Source organism: Oryzias latipes, chromosome 19, assembly GCF_053564925.1.
Source record: "Oryzias latipes strain Hd-rR chromosome 19, Olatipes_Hd-rR_3.1".
Classification (NCBI taxonomy): Eukaryota; Metazoa; Chordata; class Actinopteri; order Beloniformes; family Adrianichthyidae; genus Oryzias; species Oryzias latipes.
In genome coordinates, this window is record NC_136255.1 from 4,037,069 (window position 1) to 4,062,204 (window position 25,136).

At 41.0% G+C, this 25,136-nt stretch overlaps 1 protein-coding gene across 6 annotated transcripts in view; it reads right to left on the reverse strand.

Annotated features, from left to right (window-relative positions):
• Positions 1-21,564, reverse strand: part of a1cf (apobec1 complementation factor) — a 30,905-nt gene extending 9,341 nt beyond the window's left edge. For all 6 annotated transcript variants that reach the window (XM_020712033.2, XM_078938104.1, XM_078938105.1 and 3 more), the window contains exons 1-8: positions 21,430-21,564; positions 9,335-9,485; positions 9,111-9,245; positions 8,896-9,026; positions 2,796-3,034; positions 1,845-2,009; positions 1,619-1,716; positions 1,327-1,464 (exon numbers count right to left, since the gene is read on the reverse strand). In XM_020712033.2, coding sequence (XP_020567692.1) covers positions 1,327-1,464; positions 1,619-1,716; positions 1,845-2,009; positions 2,796-3,034; positions 8,896-9,026; positions 9,111-9,245; positions 9,335-9,436 — 1,008 coding nt within the window. In that variant the 5' untranslated portion in view covers positions 9,437-9,485; positions 21,430-21,564. The remainder of the gene's footprint in view (positions 1-1,326; positions 1,465-1,618; positions 1,717-1,844; positions 2,010-2,795; positions 3,035-8,895; positions 9,027-9,110; positions 9,246-9,334; positions 9,486-21,429) is intronic.
• Between the last annotated feature and the right edge of the window lie 3,572 nt (positions 21,565-25,136).

Genomic DNA, 25,136 nt, shown 5'->3' on the forward strand with positions numbered 1-25,136 from the left:
CCTAATAATTGCTCCCACGGGTGATTTCTTCACACCAAGCTGCTTACCTGTTGCAGATTCAGTCTTCCCAGCCCAGTGCAGGTCAACAAACTGGTTTCTGCTGTCCTTAGACAGATTTTTGGTCTAGGTCATAGTGGAGTTTGGTGTGTGACTGTTTGAGGTTGTGGACGGGTGTCTTTTCTATAGATGAATTCTTTAAAAATCAGACAAAGTGATTTTCTGGATTTTCTTTCTCATTTGTCTCTCATTGTTGAGGTTTACCTGTAGGATAAAATAATCCCAGAACTTGCACAGTTGATGGTTGACAAAATACTTTTTTGCCCCTCTGTACATAAAAAACAAGCCATCATTCAGATCAGTGTGGGAGACCTTCAGTTTCATTAAAGAGCTACTCCAGTCTTTTTGGTGTCTTTAACATGTTTGTGTGGCACTATTGGAGCATGGAGCATCTATTTCTGTCTCCTCTCTCAGAGACTGTTTGAGGGTGTGTGGAGTATGGGGCACCAACAGTCAACACAGATGGTTAATTAGCAGCTCGGCTCTCGTTTCCCCACTACGGGTGATAAAGCAGCTGGGTCGGGAAGAATCAGTGGAGAAAGACAGCAGCTAATCATGATCCTTATAATTAAATGTTTACTCTACAATTACCGTATGAAGCCAATTGAGATGACTATTGTTGTAATATTGGGCTATGTAAATGTAATTGAATTGGAGGATAGAGAACGGTTGCCAGAGGGAAAGCGGCTGAGTTAGAGGCTTTTGGGACGGGACCAGAATTTCAATGGAATTGTTAATGGTTTTTTCAGGAGAACTGGACTGTTGAGAAGAATGTAGGTTTTTTTTACATATAGATTAGTAGGTAGTCCCCCACTCCGACTCACACTCCAACACAGCAGGTGGTGGTATTGCACCTTGTCATTGATGCCTCCTGCCATTTAAACCACAAGTTGTAGGGTCAGTTGTCTCCCTGACGTATTTTATGTTTGGCCAAGGTTCCAATCCCCTTGTTTGAACCAGCGCGGTAATTATTTATTTTCATGTTTCAGTTCATCAAATTGTGATCATGTCCTAGCTTTGGTTTCCTGCATTTAGGTCCTGCACAGCACTCTTTCATTAGATCTTTCCCTATGGACTGTGTGGCTGATAGACAGCAGTGTGATTTTGGTGCCCCCCCCCCTGCAGGCTCTTTGCTTGGAACGCTTTAAACGCCATGATTAAAGTTGGACCAAAATGCAGGTTAAAGGGTAAATAGATGAAAGTAAATAAGAAATTAGAAGAATTTAGCGTGAAGACAGCAGACGTGTTTGGAATCAAACTGGGCTTTACCTGCCCCAGTGTGTAGGCTGTGTAGTCGGTCTGGAGCAGAGAGCTTCCTCTTCCTCCCGTCCCACGGGTGTATCGAACATAACTGTCCTTGTCCACCGGCTTGGCCAGAGTCACCTCGATGGGAGAACCCTCCACCAACTGAGTATGGAAGAAGACAGTCATCAGCTGAAACCTCTTCTGTATTTCTCCAGTTTTGTTTAACTTAAAGCAGAGTCAAATGATTACAGGGTAGTGGATGGGAATCATTGAACAATAATCCAAACCAGTGAGGTTTCATGTGTGAGTTGCTGACCTTCCCATTTAGCGCATTCATAGCATTGATGGCATCCTCTCTTTGACAGAAATGGACGAAAGCGTAGTCTCTGATCTTCTTCACTCGTTCCACAGCTCCTTTAACACAAAGGTACACTTGGGTCATCATTTTCTCCCATCTCAGACTTTAAAGTATCTGACACTGCTTCTTTTTTATCATGGGAATGTTATCAGGGGGCGGTCATATACTTTTGGGGCTGCAGTACCTGGTTTCAGGCTGTTGAACTCCCTCTCAATGGTTTCCTCTGTGGTCTGCAGCATGAGATTCCTCACATACAATATTTTTACCGTTGCCATGGTATCATCATCAACCTCCACCTCTGGCTCTGCCCAGTCTACAGCGATGGGGTAACCCCACAGCTGGATACGACCTGAGGCACAGCACAGAAAACCTTGACCATCAAACATCCTGTCTGCTTAGAAGGGACCAGAATCAGTCAGTGGTTTTCCCTCACACAGGATTCCAGTATTTTGCATTTTTCCATACTTTGAGGATCATTTTGAAAATAGGTTTATCATCACATCCCCTAAAGACTGAGATAAATCCACTTGTTAGAGAATTGTCTATCTGCAGTCTAGAATGGCCATAAATTAAAGACCTAGAGGAATTTTTAAGGCATTCGGAACTGTAAGCTGGAAAATATACACCTACGGTAATTTACTTGCCTAATACTAAATTAGCTGGGAAGGAAACAGGATTAAAAGTTTGGAGTAAACAAATCACACAAAAACCTGATGGTCACCTTAAAAGTTTCCAGAAAAAGTCAAGAAGAAGAAATTTTGTTAGATAGATAGAGGGAGTAATAGATAATAATAGAGGGAGTCCAAAACAGTTATAAAAATTCACATTAGTCCAACACAATCATAGTCATTTCCTGTGTGAAAGACAGAAAAACCATTAGATTTAATCAAAAGCCTGCTGAATCATTGAAATGCTGAAGGATATCTTAGCTAAAAGTTTGCCAAAACTTTCAGCTTCTAAAGGACATAAAGTTTTTTGAATTTTTGATGTTTTTAATGGAGAGTCGGGTTATGGACAATAGCAACCGTTCACAAGAGACGTCATAAGGTAAAGAGCCTAAAACTGTTCCCATTTGTTTTCAGGATTTTGAATAACTGGCTACAGAATCAACATGGAAAGAAAAGGTAGAGCTGACCTGGCAACAGTTTGCGCCGGGCCATGGCTGCCGCTCTGTGACTTTCATACTCCACAAAAGCAAATCCTCGATTCTTGGATTTGTCTGCTGCACTGGGATATACGATGACATCCACAACCCCGTCAGTGACCTTCTTCATCTCTGTCAAGATTTCATCGCGCTTCTTGATCTTGGGAATTCCACCCACAAACAGACGACAGTTATCAACGCTGGCACAAACCCCCAAAAGGCGTCCGTTCCTGAAGGAACAAAGAAATCAAATATTTTTATGAAGTTTTATGTAGAACACTACAGGAAAAATATGTTAATATGTTATAAATGTGCTCTTTAACCCTTGTGCTATCTTAGATGACCCCCCCCCACCCTTACATTGACGTGTTCTCCCTACCATGACAAAGGTGGATAAAGGTGGAGAGGATTTCATGTAATCCATGGACACCAGTGAAGATCACAAATCATTGAAGAAAAAAGGTTCAGAGCACTGACTAGTGGGTCTAGATGACCCCACTCCCAATTTTAAAGTGTCTAGGATAGCACAAGGGTTACTGATAATTGGCCAATTTTTTAACTGGGGTGTTCAATTGTACCCAGTGACGACAATATTATAACAGAGGTTTTTGAATTTCCTTCAAGGTCAGTGTAAGTGTCAGAGCTCCCTTTCCCCCTCTGATCCCCGGTGGAAGTCATCCCGGGATTATTAACACACTACATCTCCCAGCAGCCCCAGCGCAAAGTTCCCGGATGCCACTTACCTGACTCACGTAGTCAATCACCCACATCAGACTTACGCAGCGCACCAAGCCTCGCGTCATGCAAAGTATTGTTTGCAGTGTCGGGTAAATTACTTCTAAAAAGTAATTCAATACTTAACTTAGTTACAGGATCAAAATTGTAATCAAATTACTTTACTCATCTATTTGAAAAAGTAATTCACTGCTCGTTACTTTACTTTTTATTCATGTCATAAACAGGGAAAACAGCACAAACTACATCCATCCTGTCTTTCATTTAAGTTTATTTTTAAACCAATGACCTGGTGTAAAATATGAACCTGGTCCAAGATATAAATCTGGTTTTATTAGAATTCAGACAACAGTGTGAAACATGACACATGAACAACAACACATATGGTCTATGCCACTGATGAACCTGTTATGCCTTTATTCATATCTATCAAATCTCAAATGAAGGCACTCTTCTGGAAACACAAAGAACTGTTAAATGCTTCCATGTTCATTTTCTCTGACTTTAGGTAATCCATTACAATGACTTGCACCTTTTTCTCTCTACGTCTGTCGATTGTTCACAGTTCTGCATTGTTGCAAGTCTACCGGACCCCCTCTGTGGAGCGCATTGAGCGCCAACTCATGTTGACCAGAGATGCCGTCACGTGCAGCTTAGAGAGAAAAAAAAGAAAGGAAGAAATATAGAAAAAAAAGGTTTCCGGGAAGGAGTTGGCTCCCGTCTTTCACACCAATGAGCGGCTGTAGAGGTGTTTCAATCAAAACGACACGGGGCGGGTCTCCTCTCTGCCGCTCTCCCGCTGCTTCTCGAGGATGAGAGGACTCCTTGCAGCACCTCTTTTCGTCTCATCGTTGAGCCAGTTTGTAAAGCAATGTGATCGCAACAATGAGGACATGTGTGTACTTTGATCAATCCCCACTCTGCGTGCGTGCACCAGTAACTCTTTTTTTAGGACACTTTTTTCTTTTAAATGAACCTCCATTTGGTTTGATTAACCGGAAGAAAATGTCAAAGCCTGCAAAACCTAAGTAACAAGGGTTTCTATTGTCCAGTAATTGTAATTACCAAACCGAAATTTGGACTCTTATCCGTTCCTCCATTTCTGACAAAGTAATTAAATTAAAGTAATTCATTACTTTGTATTCCATTACCTCAACACTCTGCCTGCGTACCGAGTGTTATCTCCTGGTCTGTCTTCTCATGTTCCTGATGCTGCTCCTTATCTGACTTAGCCGCCTGCCCCCGACCCACACCTGAACTACAACTATTCTGAGCCGGCTCCCTGATATTGTGATGCCCGTGTCTGACCTCTGCCTGCCAGATCCTGCTTTAGTTCTGTGGACTTTTAGTTGTGTTCGACACCTGTCATCATGTCTGTCCTAATAAACTTTCTGCACGTGTAACCACCCTGGTGGTGCTTGTTTGTAGATGACCATATATATATTTTTCCACCATGATTTACAAATAAATACTTTAAAAATCAGACAATGTGGTTATCTCATTTTGTCTCTAATAGTTGAGGTTTATCTATGATGAAAATTACAGGCTTCTTTCATCTTTTTTAGAAGGAGAACTTGCACAATTGGTATCTGATTGAATACTTTTTTTTCTACTGACTCGGAAAATCTATTGCTTAAGATGCTAATTATGCTTTCTATGATGCTAATGTGGCTAAAAGTGCTAGCTTAGCGATCAGCATCATCAACTCACTCAGAAAAACACATTGCTCCATGTGTTATAGCTACATGTCATAAGTTGATAAAAATCCACTTTTTTTTCAAAATGCCAGCTTTTCTATTGATTTTATTTCCATAGCAACCATTTTACGTTTTGATCACCTAGGGATAACGAATAGATTGACGTCAGTTTCAAACGAATTGGAAAAAGTCAACTTTTAGATGTCCTTAGCAACACAGTATTCCACTGAAAAACACAAGAGTCAAAACAGTGTGCCACTGGTGCTAGCTCCCCACGCACATGACGTTGAAAATCTACAACTTATAATTCCAACATATTGTCCACAGTACCTTGCTGTGGATGCCTGAGAAGTTAAGAGACAACGCTAAAAGTCCCTAGGACGTGTTTTCGTTTGTATCTGGTGCTAAAGGTGCATTTTTTTTCTAAATGCAAGATGGCAGGCCTTTTCCCAAGTTCAAAGGTCAATGAGACTTCTGTGGTGTTTGTAGACTGGAGCTGGCAGCAAGTGTGGGCTACTTCATGAAAATCGCTCAAACAAAAGTGTTGTCTTGACATATTGTGGAAATATTGAAAAGAAAATTTGCAGAAATATTGCAATAATATAAATATTGAAAAGACATATTGCAGGTTCGATTCCCGCTTTGCCTGCCCATGTGTCGAAGTCTCCTTGGGCAAGACACTGAACTCCAAGTGGAAGGTTGGCGCCAGTGTTCAGCAGCGGAGCCGCCATCGCTGCGTGAATGTGTGTGGGAATGGGTGAATGGGTTTGTGACTGTAAAGTGCTTTGGGCCTTCGAGGAAGGTAGAAAAGCGCTATACAAGTATACGGCATTTACCATGCCAGTCCAGTTGTACAGTTCCCGACTGCCACGCAAGCGTCCAGGTAGTGTTACTTGGGATGGACTTCATCCACTCCTGGAGCCTAACCCTAACTCTAACCCATTGAAAAACTCATCCACTACCTCAGTGACCTTATCTTGGGTTGATAGACAGCCTTACCCCAAAGTCCTCTGCCTCTACTTCAAGAGGAGGCGTGTCAGCAAGATTAAGGAGACTCTTAAAGTATTCCTTCCACAGCCAGACAATGTCCCAAGTTGAACTCAACAGCCCCCCACCTGCACTGAAAACGGTACCTGCTGAAAACTGCTTTCCCCTCCTGAGGCGGCGGTGGTTTGCCTGAATCTCTTCGAGGCCAACCGATAGTCCTTCTCCATGTTTTCAGCGAACTCCTCCTAGGACCAAGTTTTTGCTTCCACAACAGCTGAGGCTGCTGCTTGCTTGGACTGCCGCTACCTGTCAGCTGCTTCGGGAATCCTACAAGCCATGTAGGCTTGGTAAGACCACAGTTTAACAGCATCCCTTACTTCCTGGTGTCCCCCACCGGGTTCGGGGATTACCGATGCGACAGGCACCCGAGACCTTGCAAGCAAAGCTCTGAACAGCAGCAGAGACAATAGAGGTAGAAAACATATTCCACTCTGACTCAATGTCCTTAGCCTCCCTCTGTACCTGTCTGAAGCTCTCCTGGATGTGGGAATTACAGACCTCCCTGATGGAGGGCTGCAAACGTTCCCAGCAGCCCCTCACACTACATTTAGGTCTGCCAAGTCTTTCCAGCCTCCTTCTCCACCAGTGAATCCAACTCACTACCAGGGAGTGATCAGTGGACAGCTCTCCTCCTCTATTTAATGAATAGAAAGAATATATGGTCTGTGTAAATATTTCTAACATATTGTTGAAAGGACTCGAAAGGACGTGACACATTCAACAGGTTGACTTGGACTTAACTTGAGAATTGTCGATCTTGACTATCTTGCCTGCTTTGACTTGGGACTTGCCTCAGGACTCGAAGACAAAGACTTTGGACTTGTAACTTGCAAAACAACTACTTGGTTCCACTTTTACGACACATGAGAAAAACTAATATTGATCAAGAACAGAAAGTAACAAGAATTTGAAACTTACACCACTACATTTGAAAATTCTAAAATAAAAACAAAAAAGTTATGTACTAAGAATGTTAAGAGATATTTTTATAATCAAATTTGCAAGTCAGTATGCAAAGATCTAATTAGATTGTAGGCATGTATCTGCGATCAGTAAAAATGTAAGGAATAGATGATGATGTCAAAACAGCATTACAGTGATCCCTTGCTATATCACGGTTTACTTTTCACGGTTTCGCTACTTCACGGATTTGCATCGTGCATTGTGTTCTGCATTCTGATTGGCTAAAAAAGTCACTCCGCTTCTTCTCTACCTGCGCGTCAATAATGTTGCAGTTTAATATGTACACGTACGTAAATCAGCTTTCCAAATTACGTACATGCAAATCATCTTGCAATTTCCTGTTTCTCTAAAACCCATAGAAAAAGAGCGACAACAACTGTCAATCACTATTCTTCTCCCGAACAAACACACGCAGCTGCACCGCAGGCTTGAGAAGGAGAAAACACTGCAGCTTCTCAGACTGAAGAGCATTGAAATACACCTGAGCCACTATTTGTCCGTTTGTACTTTGTATTTTTTTCATGATCATTTTAAATTTTCTCCCGTTTAATTCAATTACTCTCGGGTCGCGGTGGGCGGGGCTAATCTCCGCGATTTGAAGCCTTCTGTTCACATTGATGATTAAAATTATTATTTGACAGTACTGTACAGAAGTTATTTGTTGAAAAAAAAAACGTTTTTAAAGTACTTTGATTTGTGAAACAAATGTTTGAGCCTGTAAAATGGTTTGTTCTTTTTTTCAATGTATAACAGAGTATTTAATTGTATAATAATTGTTAAAAAAAAATAGAGGTTTCTACTTCACGGATTTTGCCTATCACGGGTTCTTTTTGGAACGTAACCCCCGCGATAAACAAGGGTTTACTGTATTGGTTTAAAGACCCACTCCAAGGAAAATTGGGTTTTTGGTGTTCTTAACAGGTTCTTGTAGCGAGTTTCTCATGATGGAGGGCATAATAAGATTAAAATGTAGTTCTACACTATATTTCTGAGTATTTCTTTATTAAAATTCAGGTTAATCAGAAGCAAATAAAAAAATACTGTTAGAAAAAGCCTGTAGCTGTGATGTAGGTGCTACAGTCAGCAGACAACAAGCTTCCCGCTCCGCCCCTTTCTGATACATCTACTTGCAGACAAATAGATCCATGAACACCTTTGTTTTCCTCGTCTGAGCTGAAATCTGGATCCAAACTGTACCGTTGGATAGCTATGATGTCACTTGCTGTTTTTGTTGCACCAGTAATCTTAGGTTGGGATTGTTAAGGGCTGTAAGCTAGCGGGAGAAAGTGTAAACAAAGGGGACAATGGGAGATGCAGGCTTACTCTACGCCAACAGCCAAGCTCAGAGAGATGAATTTCTGATTAACTCCTGCCGCCCTGAAGAAACAATGTCCTAGAAAACGACACAGATTTTATGATTTTTGCTACAAACAGTATCACCACTGCAAACACTTTGAAAACAGATGAAAGGATGATCGGAGTGGGAGTGACAGTGGCTAGTCTCTTTACAGGGGTAGTTTGCTCCAGTCTTTAAGTAGTTAAAACATCTTGCAGTATTTCAGTAATTTTTAAATTCAGGAAAAATCCATTTTGATGGGTGATTTTCAAAAACTGTCTACTGAAAAAGGTGAAAATGAGCTTGCTCTTGCCTGATTTCATAGTTGTTGAGTTGTTTCATTGCTGTTTTGGCCTCCTGCTTATTGCTGAAAGTAACAAAGGCATATCCTCTGTTGTTGCCATTAAAGTCCATCATCATTCTGACCTCGTAGATCTTTCCAAACTGAAGAGAGAGTATCAGTAAGATGAAAAAATATTTAATCAACAACAGACAAAAACGGCATCTCTTTTGTTCTCACAGTTTTACCTTCTCACAGAGTGGAACCAGTTCATCTTCAAACAGGTCTCTTGGTAGTTTTCCCACAAAGATCTCACTGCCCCTCTCAGGGTGCGGACCATCCCAGCCAGGCGGTGGGCCACCGTACCGCCTCTGACCATTCTCCTACAGCCCACAGAATGAAGAGCAGTAAAATGAAGGGTCTTTGATGGAGGTCTTTTACCTCTAACTTTGAAACAGTTTCCTTTTCTCACCTGCTGCAGCTGATATCCAGTTCTTTGTATCAGGGCCCGAAGGGCTGCCTCCTTCTGCATGCCAGCCAGTGCATCACCACTTGGTTTCTGATTGGATTCCATTGGGTGTGATTAACAGCAAAATGTAAATCAGGGAAATTAGGGGTGCTCACTGCAATAAAAGAAGAAAGAATTTTGTTATATTCATTGCCCTGTAGGCAGTTTTTAAATCCTCTTAGAGTCAGGGGAAGTCTTGGTACACTAGAGGTGCATTGTTGTAAGAAAATGTGTGCTTGACCTTTAAGAAAAAAATGATTTTGTCAATACCAATCCAAATACAAGAGTATCAGGATCACATTAACCTGTGATACCACCTGTGGCGGGTGAGGGTAATCCAGTGCTTGATCGATGTTTGACTGTTTGGTATTAGCCTGAATGCTATTACCTTACGTACGGTAACTGTTTTCTGGTTTATTATTCAGAATTTACAATCTTTAAGTTCCATCTTTAGTATAATTGTGAATACACCACTGTGTTAACCACTTGCTGTCCATGCTACGCTAATCTTGCAATGTAATCTGTTTCTGTTTAGCAAAACACAGCTAGCCTTAGTATAGCACTTAGCATGGCTTGTAACTCTTCTGCCCCCCCTCTTTTCTGCCCGATCTGCCACATGTTTAGTGAGGATCCTGCTTCCTTTAGTGAGGATAGTGATAGTTGTGTTAAGAGTAGTCTTGTCTTAGACTTGGAAGGCCAGACTAGAACAATCAGAAGCGCGGCACTGCATGGTGGAAGCTACGTCAGCTGGCCAGATTGTTACTCATAGCACGGGCCGAGCTGCCAGGGCTAACATAGTTAGTACCCCGGTGCCACCCCAGCAGCCAAAGAATACAAAGGAAGGCTTTGTACTGGTGGGAAGGAAGCGTAGTGCAAAACGCAAAAACTAAGAGGACCCGAAGCTCCACGTTAGTACAAGGTTCTCTCCTTCTCAGTGACACACCCGCTGAACCCTCAACTCTGGTCATTGGCTCTTCTATAGTTAGACACGTGGAGCTCCCAGCAGCTACAGTTAGGTATTATCCGGGGGCCATAGTATGTGACATCGAGGGAAACCTTAGGATGTTAGCACAGAATAAGTTCAGGTTCCGTCGAGTCGTGATTCACGCAGGCGGTAACGACGCCTGACGGAGACAATCAGAGGTTCTCAAATTAAACGTAGAATTGGTGTGCAAACTTGCTAAGTCGATGTCAGACACTGTAATTTTCTCTGGTCCCCTGACAAATTTAGTTAGTGATGAAATGGACACCCGCTTTTCATCACTTAACCGCTGGTTAGCTAGATGGTGCCCAGAAAACGGCGTTGGCTTTGGAGTGCGTTGATAGCGGAGAAAGGAAATAAACCAAGATTTTCTTTTTAGTGCAAAAGCCAGACTAACCTGCTGTCAGAGCTAAGTAGAACCACATATTCCTGTTACTCTCAGCTCTTATGATTTTCTTACATTTTTTATAGTAAAATCTCAAGTATTAGTCATAAGTTGAATCAGTTATTAATACTATCAGGCCAGAGCAGGCTGAAGTGGTAGAAGTGAAGGCATCCATAGAAACTTCTGTAACATTAGACTGCTTCACTATTGTGGATCAAGCGGAAATGAAATCAGTTATTACGTCCTCCAAATCCTCAACTTGTCTCTTAGACCCAATTCCCACTAGGTTTCTTAAAGAAACCTTCCCCCTTAAGAATGATTCCATATTAACGATAATAAATACCTCTCTAGAAACAGGTTATGTGCCACAGTCTTTTAAACATGCAGTTGTTAAACCTCTTCTGAAAAAGCCCAGTTTAGATCCTAGCAACTTGGCCAACTATAGACCAATATCAGACCTCCCCTTTATTTTAAAAATCCTAGAAAGAGTTGTAGTTAAGCAGCTTTACTGCCACCTACAGGAAAACAGCCACTTTGAAGATTTTCATAGAGGATTCAGACCTCAACTCAGGACAGAAACTGCACTCGTTAGAGTATCTAATGACTTATTACTGGCCTCACAAAAGGGACTACTTTCTATTCTGGTCCTGTTAGACCTCAGTGCAGCCTTCAACATCATTGACCACAGTATTTTACTCAAAAGGTTAGAGCATGACATAGGGATCAGAGGATCTCCCCTCCAGTGGTTTGAATCCTATTTATCCGATAGGTACCAGTTTGTTCATGTAAATGGACAGTCCTTTCATTGCACTCGAGTTAGCTACAGAGTCCCAAAGGGCTCAGTTTTAGAACCCATCCTATTTCTGCTTTATGTACTGGCCTTAGGAAACATAATCAGGAAACACAGCATGGATTTTCACTGTTATGCAGTTTTATTTATCCATTTAACCTGACCAGAATGACCATATAGAGAAACTGAACGCCTGCATCAGTGACATCAAGACCTGGATGAGAATTAATTACCTCCTCTTGGACCCAGAAAAAACTGAGGTCATTATACTAGGTCCTAAAAACCTCAGAGATGCTCTGTTTGCTCAGATAGTCTCCCTGGATGGCATAAGTATAGCCCCCAATTCCACAGTTAGAAACCTTGGGGTTTTATTTGACCAGGACTTATCAATTCAGGCTCACAAATCATGTAAATCTGCATTTTTTTCCACCTGCGCAATATAGCTAAGATCAGAAATATACTTTCTAAGAATGATGCTGAAAAACTCATCCATGCATTTGTTGCGTCTAGACTAGATTACTGTAACTCTTTGTCAGCAGCGTGTCCTTAGAGTTCCTTAAGAAGTCTCCAGCTTGTTCAGAACGCAGCAGCTAGATTGTTAGCAGGAACTAGTAGAAGAGATCACATCACTCATGCGTTAGTTTCACTCAATTGGCTCCCAGTTGATTTTAGAATCAAGTTAGAAATCCTCCTATTAACCTATAAGGCCTTACATGGTATGGCCCCATCCTATATCAAAGACCTCATAGTCCCTTACCATCCAATCAGAACACTTCACTCACTAAATGCAGGACTGCTTGTGGTTCCTAGAGTTAGTAAAAGTACGGTTGGAGGTAGAGAATAAACTCCCAGCTCATGGAAGAGAGGCCGACTCAGTTTCATCCAAAGTTAGACTTCAAACATTCCTCTTTGTACAGGCTTATTATCAGACTAGCTTGTATTCAGGGAATATGTAACTTACTGTTAACATGTTTGAATTACACTTAATAGCAACAACAATTAGTTGATAGCGGGCTGCTCCAGATCCTGCCTGCATCTCAACCCATCTAACCCTAACCCTCCCCTTTTTTTAAGCCTAGCCCTGACCAGAACCCTAAGCTTAACCCTAACCAGATGCTGGGGAAAGTATGGTTCACGGGGGTTCTGTCCTCTACTCTCGTCTGCTTCTCCTCTCCTTCTCTCCTCTATTTTTGATCATTTATATATCATTCAGTTCTCCATGCCTCTGTTTGGTGCAGTGCGATTCCTATATTGTCCCCTCCAGGGAAAGCGGAGTGATTCCTCTTGGCTCATCTCTGCTCCTGCACCTACACTTGTCCGTGGACCCTACCTTTGGTTCCAGCAACCCTAACCCCCTAACTCTATCTGGATGAAGCTTATCTGCTGGACTATTTAAACATGTAGTTGTAGAGTTAGAGTAGCTAATTCTTCTCTAAGAGTTGTGGTACACAGCCTGTCCATCCTGGGGGAGGATCCCTCCTGCATGAGGACACCCCTGAGGTTTCTTCTTTTTTGCCTGGAATCGTTCTTTTTTAGGAGATTTTCCTTACCGAGAAGGAGGGTCGATGTCACGGTTTTAGGTTTTTCTGCTTTTGTGTTCCAGTTGTTTTTTGTTCTGTGATGGTTTGAGTTTAACTTCCTGTTTTATTTTGTAGGGTTTCCTGTTTCGTTGTTGTAGTGAGTTTTACTTTGAGTCCCATCAGTCCTGAGTGTTTCCACCTGTCTTGTTGCTCTGCATGTATTTAAGTCTTGTCATTCCCTTTCCTCCTGTGCTCGTCTATAGTTTGTAGTTTTGCTGTTTATAGAGATTCTAGTTTTTCAAGTTTCGAGTTTTGGTTTTCCTGCATTGCAGTGGTTTTTTGGTTTCTAGTATAAGTTATTAAAATCCTTCTCCACCTGGAACTTCTGCCTCCTCTCCTCTCTGCACCTGGGTACTCCCACAACCCCCCGTAACAGTCGAAGGGCAGGGATGCCCAGTTTAGTTTAATTTAGCTATTAAAATTGTATGACTTCATGCTCTTTACGAGTTCATGTTTATTATATAATCACCGGTATGAAGCCCATTGAGACAACTATTGTAAAAGTGGCTTAGTTCAATAACATTGAATTAAATAAAAATAAAGGTGCGGGTGTGTATTTTTGGATTGCTCAAAAAGTGTTTCTACTGTTTTTTGATGCGTTAGGTTACAGCACTCTGGTCTTGATTTTTCTTCTTCTTAATTGTTTGAAATTGAGGAAATTCCCATTCTAAAGGTCTGAAGTATTTAATAATAAAAAAAAATTATAAAGCCACTTTTTTAGTTGTATTTTGATTTTTTACTGTCACAATTTCACAAATTTGAGACAAGAATGAAAAACAAAAATGTAACTTATCAACCAGTCTGGGAAGTTGCAAGATACTTTGTGATTTTAGCTGTTGATACGGTACTATCCAGCCTATGAGCTAATGTTGGCCAGCCTGCTTGGGCTACTCGTTCCTTGCTGATGAATTTATGTATTTATTTATTCCGAGGAGCAGAAAAGGTTGGAGTCTGAGGGACACTTATTTAAAAGAGAGGAGAAGGAGACAAAGAAGATGTGGGTCATAACATGGATTTAAATCTGAAGAGTCAATAAAACAGTTTGAAGTCTCAGTTTGAGTTTGGGTTGAAAAAAGCACTACACCTTGTAAATAAAAATGCTACACAAAGGGGCACTGTTTTGCCAATTCATTTGAATTTTGACACAAAAAAATTCTATAGATCTTAAATCACTTTAAAATGAATTTAAAGCAAACTATTAATTGAAATGTCAATTTTTAGATTGTGCAGTGGTTTGCCTCACAGCCAGAAGGCCCCGGTTCAACTCCCGGTGTTTGCATGTTCTCCCCGTGCATGTATGAGTTTTCTCCGGGTACTCTAGCTTCCTCCCACTGTCCAAAAACATTCTTCATTGGTTACTCTAAATTGTCCATAGGTGTGAATGCAAGTGTGCCCGTGTGTGGCCCTGGGACAGACGGGTGTCCCCTGCCTTTGCCCGCAGGTGGCCGGGATAGGCTGTGGAAGCCTGTGACCCCGAAAGGGATAAAACAGATTAGAAAATGGAATGAATCTCTATTCTCAATTGCATTTCCATTTCAGTTGTGGTATCAAAAATCAATGTTAATTTTAAAATGAGATGGGAAAACAATTGATTTTGCTTGATTTGATTTTTTTTAAATGTCAAATTGAATTGTAATTTTTCATATTAAATTCTAAATTGCATGGTGAAACTGCTAATTGAAATATCAATTGGGAATATCATATTATTTTTGAATTATGGGGGATAAAATCTTCCATTCTTCAACAAAGCCCAGGATGTTTGCTTCCCAACAAAATAAAGCTTTCATGTAGACAACAGCTGCTCTTTCTGCAGGCCGGACAGTAAAACAACTTGTAAGGTATTTTGGGAAAGTAGTTTTACAATCACCTTGTGGAAGGAGATTTCCCTCCTTGTGCAACGTAACATTCATGTAACTTTATGCTTTTTTACAAAGATGTATTGTTTGGTTTTAGCAGTGTTGACAGCCCCCCTTATAAAATTAATCTATTTATAATACTAGTTAATTCATGCCCGAAAAAAGCAAATTTTCAATTAAAAAACAATATTCAAACTTTTTTCATTGGAATCCAAAATTATATTAAATCTATGATTTGATGATTTTTGATTATTTTTTAAGGGTGGGCTTTCTTACCTTTGGCAATAATGTTGATTGATGCTTTATTGTTCAATATTTGCATGTAAATATGTATGTTTTACGTTGAAACTACTGGGAGTGTCCCTGAATGATTTTGTGACCCCAGATCTGGCAACACAGCTCCAGCAGCCGTGTCGTCTTAAACTTTTCTCCCTCTACCAAGGCTGGACCACTTTTATCCTGCTCCCTGCTGATCTGAACTGTAGCTTTGGCATGGACTACCTCCCACCTTGTCACATGTCCGTGCTGCCAGTCAAACGATGAGGCTATGTTCGGCCTGTCTGCTCTCCATGTCTCCAGAGTTCAGAGGAGCTGTAGGTCAAGATGAACTAGAACCTCAAACAGACTGCTGGTTTTGTCAAAGTATACACATTATTTACACTTCTGTTCATTTCTTAGATGATGCATGCTTTGCTTTTGATTGACCAGATGTACAGCTTGTTCGTGGGTTAGTTGTACGGTTCCTGATCAGGGACTTTTGAGTGTCTCCGAGTTTTTAAGACAGTTTGACATGATTAGAGTGAGCTGCTGAGACAACCCAACACTTTACACTGATTTTGGCCGTCAGACAGAGACTGAATGTTCTGACAGAAAAGAGGCAGAGATGCCACGTCCTCACAGAGCACAGCAGATACCAGCAGATCAAGGTCTGCTTTGTAATCATTGACAGAAGGACAGACTGGGCCTCTTATTTATTCTCCAACCCTGAGTTTGAAAGAGCTAGAAATGTTGAGCTTCACCTCTTGTGACCCCCTTTGTTACCCCAACAACAGAAGTGAAGATACAAACGTCTTCCCAGCTTGTGCATCTGACTCTGCATTTGGCTCAGTTTTGTGTTCAGGATCTTTCTTCTTTTTGTGTCAGCTTGGCAACAGCAGGCAGAGGACAAATGTAAAGATAAAAATCTGAGCCTGCTGGACTTTGGTGTTGCTGCCTGTACTTATCAGTCCCAGTGATGACGTTATTAAAGCCAAATGTTGTTGGAGGCTGCAGACTTCCTTTGACTTTGAATGTATTTGTTTATTAGATCAGCTAATGAGTGAGAAGCTGGTCATACATGTCCACAGAGCTCATTACGAACTTAAACAAAAGAAATATTAATACAATCAAGACCTACAATCTTTTGCATTAAAACACCCAGTTAGGATAAATGTGAAATGAGTTCAAAGCTCACAGTGTTGTACATTTATTTAAGCCAGAATTGAAAATGATTCAAGTTTGACATTGACTGAAAAGGTTTTAAATAAATCAGTGTTCCTTCAAACATTCCCTGTTTTTCCCAGTTTGTATTTTTGCTTATTATCTGAATGACAGCAAAGACTGTTCCTCTGTGGTTCCTGTTTAAATGTTAAGTTTGGTCATATACGGGTTTTCATTCTGAGCATTAATGTTGATCTAAATCTTGACCAAATATCAGATTGTCTACAGCACAAAAGGCAGACATCATTAACCCTTGTGCTATCTTAGATGACCCCCCCCCCCCCCTTACATTGACGTGTTCTCCCTACCATGACAAAGGTGGATAAAGGTGGAAAGATTTCATGTAATCCATGGACACCAATGAAGATCACAAATCATTGAAGAAAAAAGGTTAAGAGCACTGTCTAGTGGGTCTAGATGACCCAACTCCCAATGTTAAAGTGCCTAGGATAGCACAAAGGCTACCAAAAGTTTCATATTTTTCATTGTTAGAATCCAGTTCAGGTTAGATCATTCCAAATGAGGCCGGAAAATCTAAATTGTAACTGTTCCTGTTAGTGCCCAACGGATTACACGGAAGGGTTTTTGGTGTAAACCCCATGCTGACAAAAGGTGACATTTGAAAGATTTAGATCAAATATTCAGGGAAACTACAGTCAACATGGGACACCAAGCTGTTATGAATATTGGACTAATGAGAGGACAGAAAAAGTGAAAAATACTAAAACATGTGTTGTAACACAAATAAGAGGTTATCAGCTGCAGGAATACGAGAACAGGAAATAGATGAACTAACACAAAATCCTTGGAACATCTCCTTTAAAATGCTAGCTGCTAAAACAAATGAGCACATAGTCACCACCCTTCTGTTGCTAATTGTAGCTGCAGTAAAAAAAGAATTGGATGGACACAAATAACCACAAAAACACTGGAACCTCCGTTAGCGAATATGACAGAGACAACGACTCACACTCATGAGGCTTTTAAAGGCTGTTTCTGTTTTCATTCAACCTTTTCACAGCTTTGGGCGATGACAGATTAACAGATATCTTCTCTTTTAACTAACTATTTAAATGGTAAAATCTGTGAAAATCTGCTAAAAAAAAACAACAAAAACTGTTCTCAAACTAAATTAGTAGCATTAGTTGAAGCAGAAATGTAGCAGGTGACAAGTGTGAGTCGAGTCAGCTGCTGCAAAAACAAAATGCTGCTTAAACCCACCAATCACAGCTGCAGACAGGGGGGTGTTGAGCAAACACCTTGTGACTGAGCCGGTGTCAGCCTCTGTGGAAGAATGTCCTGTTTTTGATGACTGCTCAAGAGAATTAAAATTTTATATTTAAATTAAAATACATCCGAGATGCAGCCAAAAACATCTACAGTTACTTGCAAACAAACAATGTCTCAAATGCACAATTTTTGTTCATCTGGAACATAAAACAAATGTAACCAATGTTAGTTAAACTAATCCATGGCATACATATTGTAAATTGGAATTATAACTTCTCAAAAACAAAACTACTTTGAGATCAAGGATGTAAATCAGGTGTGTAGTTTGACTGAAAAAAGGCAAAGTTTTAGTTAACGTTTCAATTCCAAGCTGTCGCCAACAAGAGCAAATACCACATGCTCTTTGGACTAACATAACTATTCAACCATTACCACAATTTACCCAATTTCAAGGGGTTCTGAAGTTGGAATTCTGCTTATTGGGATAACAGTTGAACAGTTATGATCATTCAAAGAATGTCATCACTGCAGCCAAAGCTCCAGTGTTAAAGGGTCAAAGGAGTAATGAGTTTAGACCAAAGTTCATTTACAGTTCAGTTGTTTAATTCTTTGTGAAATAAGTAAAAAGCTTTATAATATCTTTGCACTAAATTTAAAGATAAAAAACATACACACACGACAGACAGGCGCGAAAAGTGAATCAAAGTTAGCTCTGTTCCATCAGAACTAATCTATAAATATGCTCTGTTTAGTTCTAAGCCAGCGTTCTCTGTTCATTTCTGAGGCTGACTTAAGATCTTTTTTTTTTTTGATACCACGGTCCGGGTGAATTCTCAATTCTGATTGGCTGCTTGGTGTGGATTAAAAATTAGTTCCGGTCACATAGCTTAAATGTTCTGTATCACTGCGCTGCTGGCTTCTTTGAAACAAACTTTTGCTTCATGATCTGGACAAAAACAAACAGTAAGAGGGGAACTTTGACCCCTCGTGACCATCAGCATAGATATCACTTTCCTTTCCCACTGCAGTTGAGGTCGGTGACGGCTTAGCCGGCCAAGTCACGTTACCTTGGCAACGCGCCGCACCAAGTAACAAATAGTTTTTCACTTTTTGTGAAAAAAGCGATCCAAACTATAAAAATAAGAAGAATAAAGGACTAAAAAGTGGTTGAATATTTATTTCTATTGTAAGTGACTGTGGTATAAGCGGGTTAACGGCCTTCAAAGTGAGCATGATCAGAAATTAACATACTTCACGGAAGTGACGGTTCGGATGGTTCAGGCTTCCACGGCGTGCGTTAATTTCTGATAATGCTCACTTCGTTGACCTTTAACCCTTACCTAAAGCATCTTGATTGTTCTGTTAATTGTGGAGTGGAACCTCGTAATATGGCTTGGCTTCTTTAGAAATGATCAATGAGCCTGGACTGTATGATTTAATCAGTGTTGGGAGTAACGCAGTTTAAATATAATGTCGCTAGTAACTGTGTATTAAGTATTTAAATGAACTACTTCTATCCTCACTGTAACGCGGCCATAGTTAGTTAGTAAAGGTCGTGGGGCTTTACTTTAGGATTTATTCATCAGCCTTTTGCTCAAATGGCTGGGAGCGCTCCACAAATGCCCGTCTGCGTGTGCGTGTGCTTGTGTGTGTGTGCGTGTGCGTGTCGCATTCATGATCATGACTGGTTGAGGAGTCCAGACGGTGGTTCATGCTGACGCTTTCTCCATGCTGAATCATAAAAACAGGAAGTAGCAGAGACAATGGATCTGGCCACGAGCATTTTCAGGATGGACGTAATGACACCGTTTTACTTTAATTAAAATAAAAGGAAAAGAAATGCTCACGTCAAATTCAGGTTGTGTTGCGGTACAATGACATTTTCAGTCTGTCCCCGAACTATTCAAATGAAGAACGGAGCTTCAAAACTTTTTTTTTTCTGAGCCCTGAAACTGCAGCAGCTCACGCTTCTGTGATGAAGCAGCACTACTAAAAAAATAGCTGAACTGTTTTTTTACAGCCCAGAAATCACTCAAAACTGAACATAATCAAAGCATGTTATGAAAAAGATGCTCCCACTGTCCACTGCTGAGTGACAGTTATTCAGACCTCTAATTTCAGAGATCCCAGCTTTTCCCTTTCAGCTGTTCAACGTTCACAAAGTACATTAAAGACGAGAACACGAAATTAAAAACGCATCATCTCAAAGGATTTTTTGATATAAGTTGATACTTAAAACCTTTACTTGTTTTTTTGTGCAAAGTTAGTTTTTCTCTTTATTCAAAGCAAATATTATTTACATGAATATTTTTCTTGCTGCAGTTTTAGTGTGATAATTCTGGATTATGTAAAGTTTGTGTTTTGTCCTTGTGTGAAGTTAGATTTAGTACTATTTATATTTTGCTTGTTGCAGCGTTTTTGTGTAATTCTGGTTAAAATAATTTCTACCCATAAGTCCTCTTCCTCTCTGTTATGATCTTAAACATTATTTAATTGTTAAACCTATGAGTTCTATTACTTAAGTGCAATAATTTCATGAAAATGACACTTCTAGAATGCTTGTATAGTTCTGAAAACGGATTACTTTTGGAGAATGTAACTAGTAACTACAACTAAATACTTTTTTTAAAGTAAGATGTCCAATACTGGAGTTATTTCATGATGATGAGAAGTCTTGTGGACCATCAAGGTAAGAACCTGGCAACATCACTCCTCATTTTTCATTCCATCTTCTATTTTGCTCTCCTAAAAGTGTCATCTGTCCACTCTTCCCCTGTTTTTATCGGTTTCTGCCTTCATCCCTCTCCTTTACTCCACTTGTTCTCCTTTTACAGTTTCACTGAGAAGCTCTGACTTCTTTACAGTTTTCAATTCTTGTCCTGGAAAATCCGACTCTCCTGAAAAGTGACAGACTCGCTCACCTCTCAAATGGAGTCATGATTTTGTTTTAGAGATTAGCAGTAAACACTTCCCGTGTTCTTTTAATCCTCTTAATCTGAAAAAAAAACTGTTCATAAAACATTTTTATTTAACACTAACATTTGCTGTAAGACATTTGCTGTAAGACATTTGCAGGATTCCCAGCTTTTCACAGAACAGTTTAATTATATTTAATTAGACTGTAATGGTAAAGTCTCTGCTTGTTTTACAGTGAATTAAAAAATCACCAATATTTTCAAAAGTAATCTAGTTAGAATTGGACATGACACTGAGTTTTATCCCCTTTCAGACATCTGAGAGTACTTTTTACTGCACAATGCTATAGTTGAGGAGGCTCAGCTTTTTCAAATATTTGTGAGAAGAGTTCACTTCACTTAAGATGGAAAACACATTTCCTGATGGGCTTTTCTCTAAAACATTGTTAGTTTTGCCACTTTTCAGGGTCATTGCTGAGGTAGCCTCAAGTCACCATGAGAAGGAAGAGCTGTGCAGCAGCTGAAGATCAACGTTGACAAAATGTGGACAAAAGCCAACCGACGTTACAGCTTTTCCTAAGATCTTGAAGGTTTGCTGTTGTCTGAGTAATAAATCTGAGTTTCATTTTAAACATTCTTGCAGTTTTAACTAATCTGAAACTCAAGTCATGGATTAAAGATGGCAAAACCCCCAAAGGTTTGACGTTTTCTGAGCTAAAGCATCCGGTGTCCCTGACACGACAACAAAGAACTGCTCATCCACAGGGCAACCAATACTTGTTTTCCACCCTCTTTGTCAGGGTGGCTTTGAACAGAAAAAGTTAAAAGGGTGAAGAACTCACCTGAGCAATTTCAGAGATCACCTCCCTCCGATCAGAGCTGTGTCATTCTGAGCACCGACTGTGTGTACAGTCACGTGTCATCTGTGTGTGTGATCACATCATTTCAAACTCCAAAGGTTCAGTGTCTCAGTGTTAGTTCTAAGAGCCAGCAGACATTAATGTTTAACCTGCTGCTATCCGTGCACACACATGCAAACACAGAGCCGTGTGTGTGAGTGAGAGAGAGACATGCGGCCCCAAACACACACATGCTGTGTGCATGGTGCACTGGATTCTGATGGCCTCCCTGCAGTTTCAGTGGGGCTTCTCATTTTGTTTTGTTTTTTTAAAGAAAACAGATCAGTCTGTCCCATCTAAAATCTGTGTTTCAATCAATAAATCAGTGTATTTACAGAGGGGAGAAAAAGTATTTAGTCAGCCGACAATTGTTCTCCCATTGGAGGAGATGAGAGAGGCCTATAATTTTTCTAAATCAGGCTCTAACTGTGAGAAACTATTTATATATATATGTGTTCAAATTAAGATAATGATAAAATAAAGATAGAACATAAACATGCCGGAATTAGCACAGAAACTAAAGTACATCTTTTTTCCTAAGGGAAGCATGTACAAGCAAACAAACAAAAACAAATAAAGGCATAAATCTTACACAACATAGAGGAACACAGAGAAGACAAAACCTGTTGAAATAAATTTAATGGAATTAATGCACCTGAATGATCATTTCAAATATCTGTACATGTCTAGTTTGTCATTACCACTGCTTAACATTTTTTTTCCGAAACTTGTAAAATTTTCACAGGATGAGTGCTTCTAGGCTGTCCTGCAGGCCAGCCCCTTTCTAGCCATTGGTAGGACTTCTTGATATCCGCCACTTTAGTTATGGTCCGGTGGTACATCCCATGCAGGGGTTTGTCCTCCCATGAGGATCTGTCCTCCAGCACTGTATCCTCTGCTCTTCATTGCCTGAGACATTCACTGAGGACACTGTCAGTTGGGGACTTGAGCTTGATGTACTCATGCATCTTGGATGTTTCATCCTGGATAGTGGCTTCTACGCTCACTAGGCCTCGGCCTCCTTCCTTGTGGCTAGCATACAGTCTCAGGGTGCTGGATTTGGGGTGGAACCCTCCATGTATGGTGAGGAGCTTTCGTGTTTTAACATCCGTGGTCTGTATCTCTTCCTTTGGCCATCTTATTATTCCTGCGGGGTATCTGATAACTGGCAGTGCGTAGCTGTTTATTGCCCGGGTCTTGTTCTTGCCATTGAGCTGGCTTCTCAGGACTTGCCTTACTCGTTGGAGGAATTTAGCTGTTGCAGCTTTCCTTGTTGCCTGCTCCAGGTTGCCATTTGTCTGCGGTACTTGTAACTGTCCTCAATGTCTGCCATTGTTCCTTCTGGGAGGGAGATCCCTCCTGTGTGGACTACCTTGCCTCTCTTTGTCACCATGCGGCTGCATTTCTTGAGCCCGAATGACATCCCAATGTCAGTACTGTAGATCCTGGTGGTGTGGATCAGGGAGTCAATGTCACGCTCACTCTTAGCATATAGCTTGATGTCATCCATGTAGAGGAGGTGACTGATGTTGGCCCCATTTCTGAGTTGGTATCCATTGCCAGTCTTGTTTATTATTTGGCTGAGGGGGTTCAGACCTATGCAGAACAGCAGTGGGGACAAAGCATCACCTTGGTATATCCCACATTTGATGGACACTTGTGCAAGTGGCTTCCTAATGGCTTCAAGGGTGGTTTTCCACAGCTTCATTGAGTTTCCTATGAAGGCTCTTAGAGTCCTGTTGATGTTATACAGCTCCAAGCATTCAGCGATCCATGTGAGTGGCATTCAGTCATAAGCCTTCTTGTAATCAATCCAGGCTGTGCACAGGTTGGTGTGTCGTGACCTGGAGTCTTGAGCGACTGTTCTGTCAACCAGGAGTTGGTGTTTGGCTCCTCTGGAGTCTCTACCAATGCCCTTCTGTGTGTTGCTCATGAATTGATCCATGTGCCTATTTATCTTGTTTGCAATGATGCCTGACATGAGCTTCCATGTTGTGGAGAGACAGGTTATTGGCCAGTAGTTGGATGGGAATGCACCCTTTGAGGGATCCTTCTGGATCAGGATTGTTCGCCCTTCCGTTAGCCATTCGGGGTGAGTCCCATCTCTTCGCAGCTGGTTCATTTGTGCTGCCAGGCACTCGTGGAGTGCGGTAAGCTTCTTTAGCCAGTAGGCATGTATCATGTCAGGGCCCGGTGCTGTCCAGTTCTTCATACCTGAGACTCTTTCTTGGATGTCTGCCACTGTGATGGTTAATGGATTCTGTTCAGGGAGGTTGCTATGTTCTTTTCTCAGAGAGACCAGCCACTGGGCATTGCTGTTATGTGCTGTCTCTTTTTCCCATATACTTTTCCAGTACTGTTCAGTTTCCAGCTTTGGTGGGTCTGCTCGGCTGTTTTGACCCTGCCACTGAGCGTACACTTTTGCAGGTTGAGTTGCGAAGAGCCTGTTTATTCGTCTGGCTTCATTGTCTCTTGTGTACCTCTTTAGACGGCTGTTCAAGGCTAGGATTCTTTGTTTGGCAGTTTCGAGTGCTTCAGGTATGGGCATCTGGCTGTATCTCTTAGGTACTTGCTTTGTCATTGTACCTCTTTGAACCTCTGTCAGCCTACTCACATCCTTCCGAGTTGCCTTAATTTTGGCCTCTAACCGTTGCTTCCAAGGTGGGTACTGTTTTCTTCCATGGTTCCTCTTATAGCCAAGCATCTCAAGGATCACTGCTGCTGAAGTGTAAACCAGTTCATTGGTTTCTGTGAAGGTTGTGGTAGGAATTGCCCTCTATGCTTCATTCACAGTTTCCAGCGGTACATCACTTAATCGTTGTAGCTGGTGTCGGGGTTGCCTAGTGTTCATTGTAGACATGATCTTGTCTTTCAGGTCAGTTGCTGCCTCTTTCAGCAGAATTGTGTACCCAATCTCAGGGTGGGAGTGTGGTATAACCTCCTCTCTGACCTGTTGTTCTGGCTCTCCCGTGGCATTCCATTGTATCGCTTCAATCTCAAGTTGTGATAGGAGTTGCCGTTTGTGGATGTTAGAGCACTGGGCTACCAGTTGTTTGGCAGTTAGCCTTGATTGTGGGTTTCGAAGCATCCATTCAGTCCACATTCTCTGCATGTAACCCCTCTGGGTGGGATTACTCGAGTAGTAGCATTCTAACAGAACCTTGTTCTCACATCTAGTCCATTTCCATCTTGTTCCAGTAGCCCACTTTCCATCAGGGTGTTCTGGTCCCTCAGCACCTGACGCAGACCTTGTTTGGCCGGGCGACGTCTGAGCCGGCATGACATGTGGTTCATTGTCTCTCATGTTGTGAGGTAGGCATTAGCGTTAAAGGACACTCACTGTGTGATGTTAATTGCCCGTCATTGTTATGGTAATTGCCCCATTTCCATGGTAATTGACACATTTCCATTGGCATTTTTGCCATTACCATTTTATACCATTACCATTATACCATATATATATATATATATATATATATATATATATATATATATATATATATATATATATATATATATATATATATATATATATGTACATTACATTGTGGCCATTATTCATTCACTCCTCATTCATACTTGGTGAAGGTAAGCTACTGTTGTAGCCACAGGTGCCCTGGGGCAGACTGACAGAGGCGTGGCTGCCATTT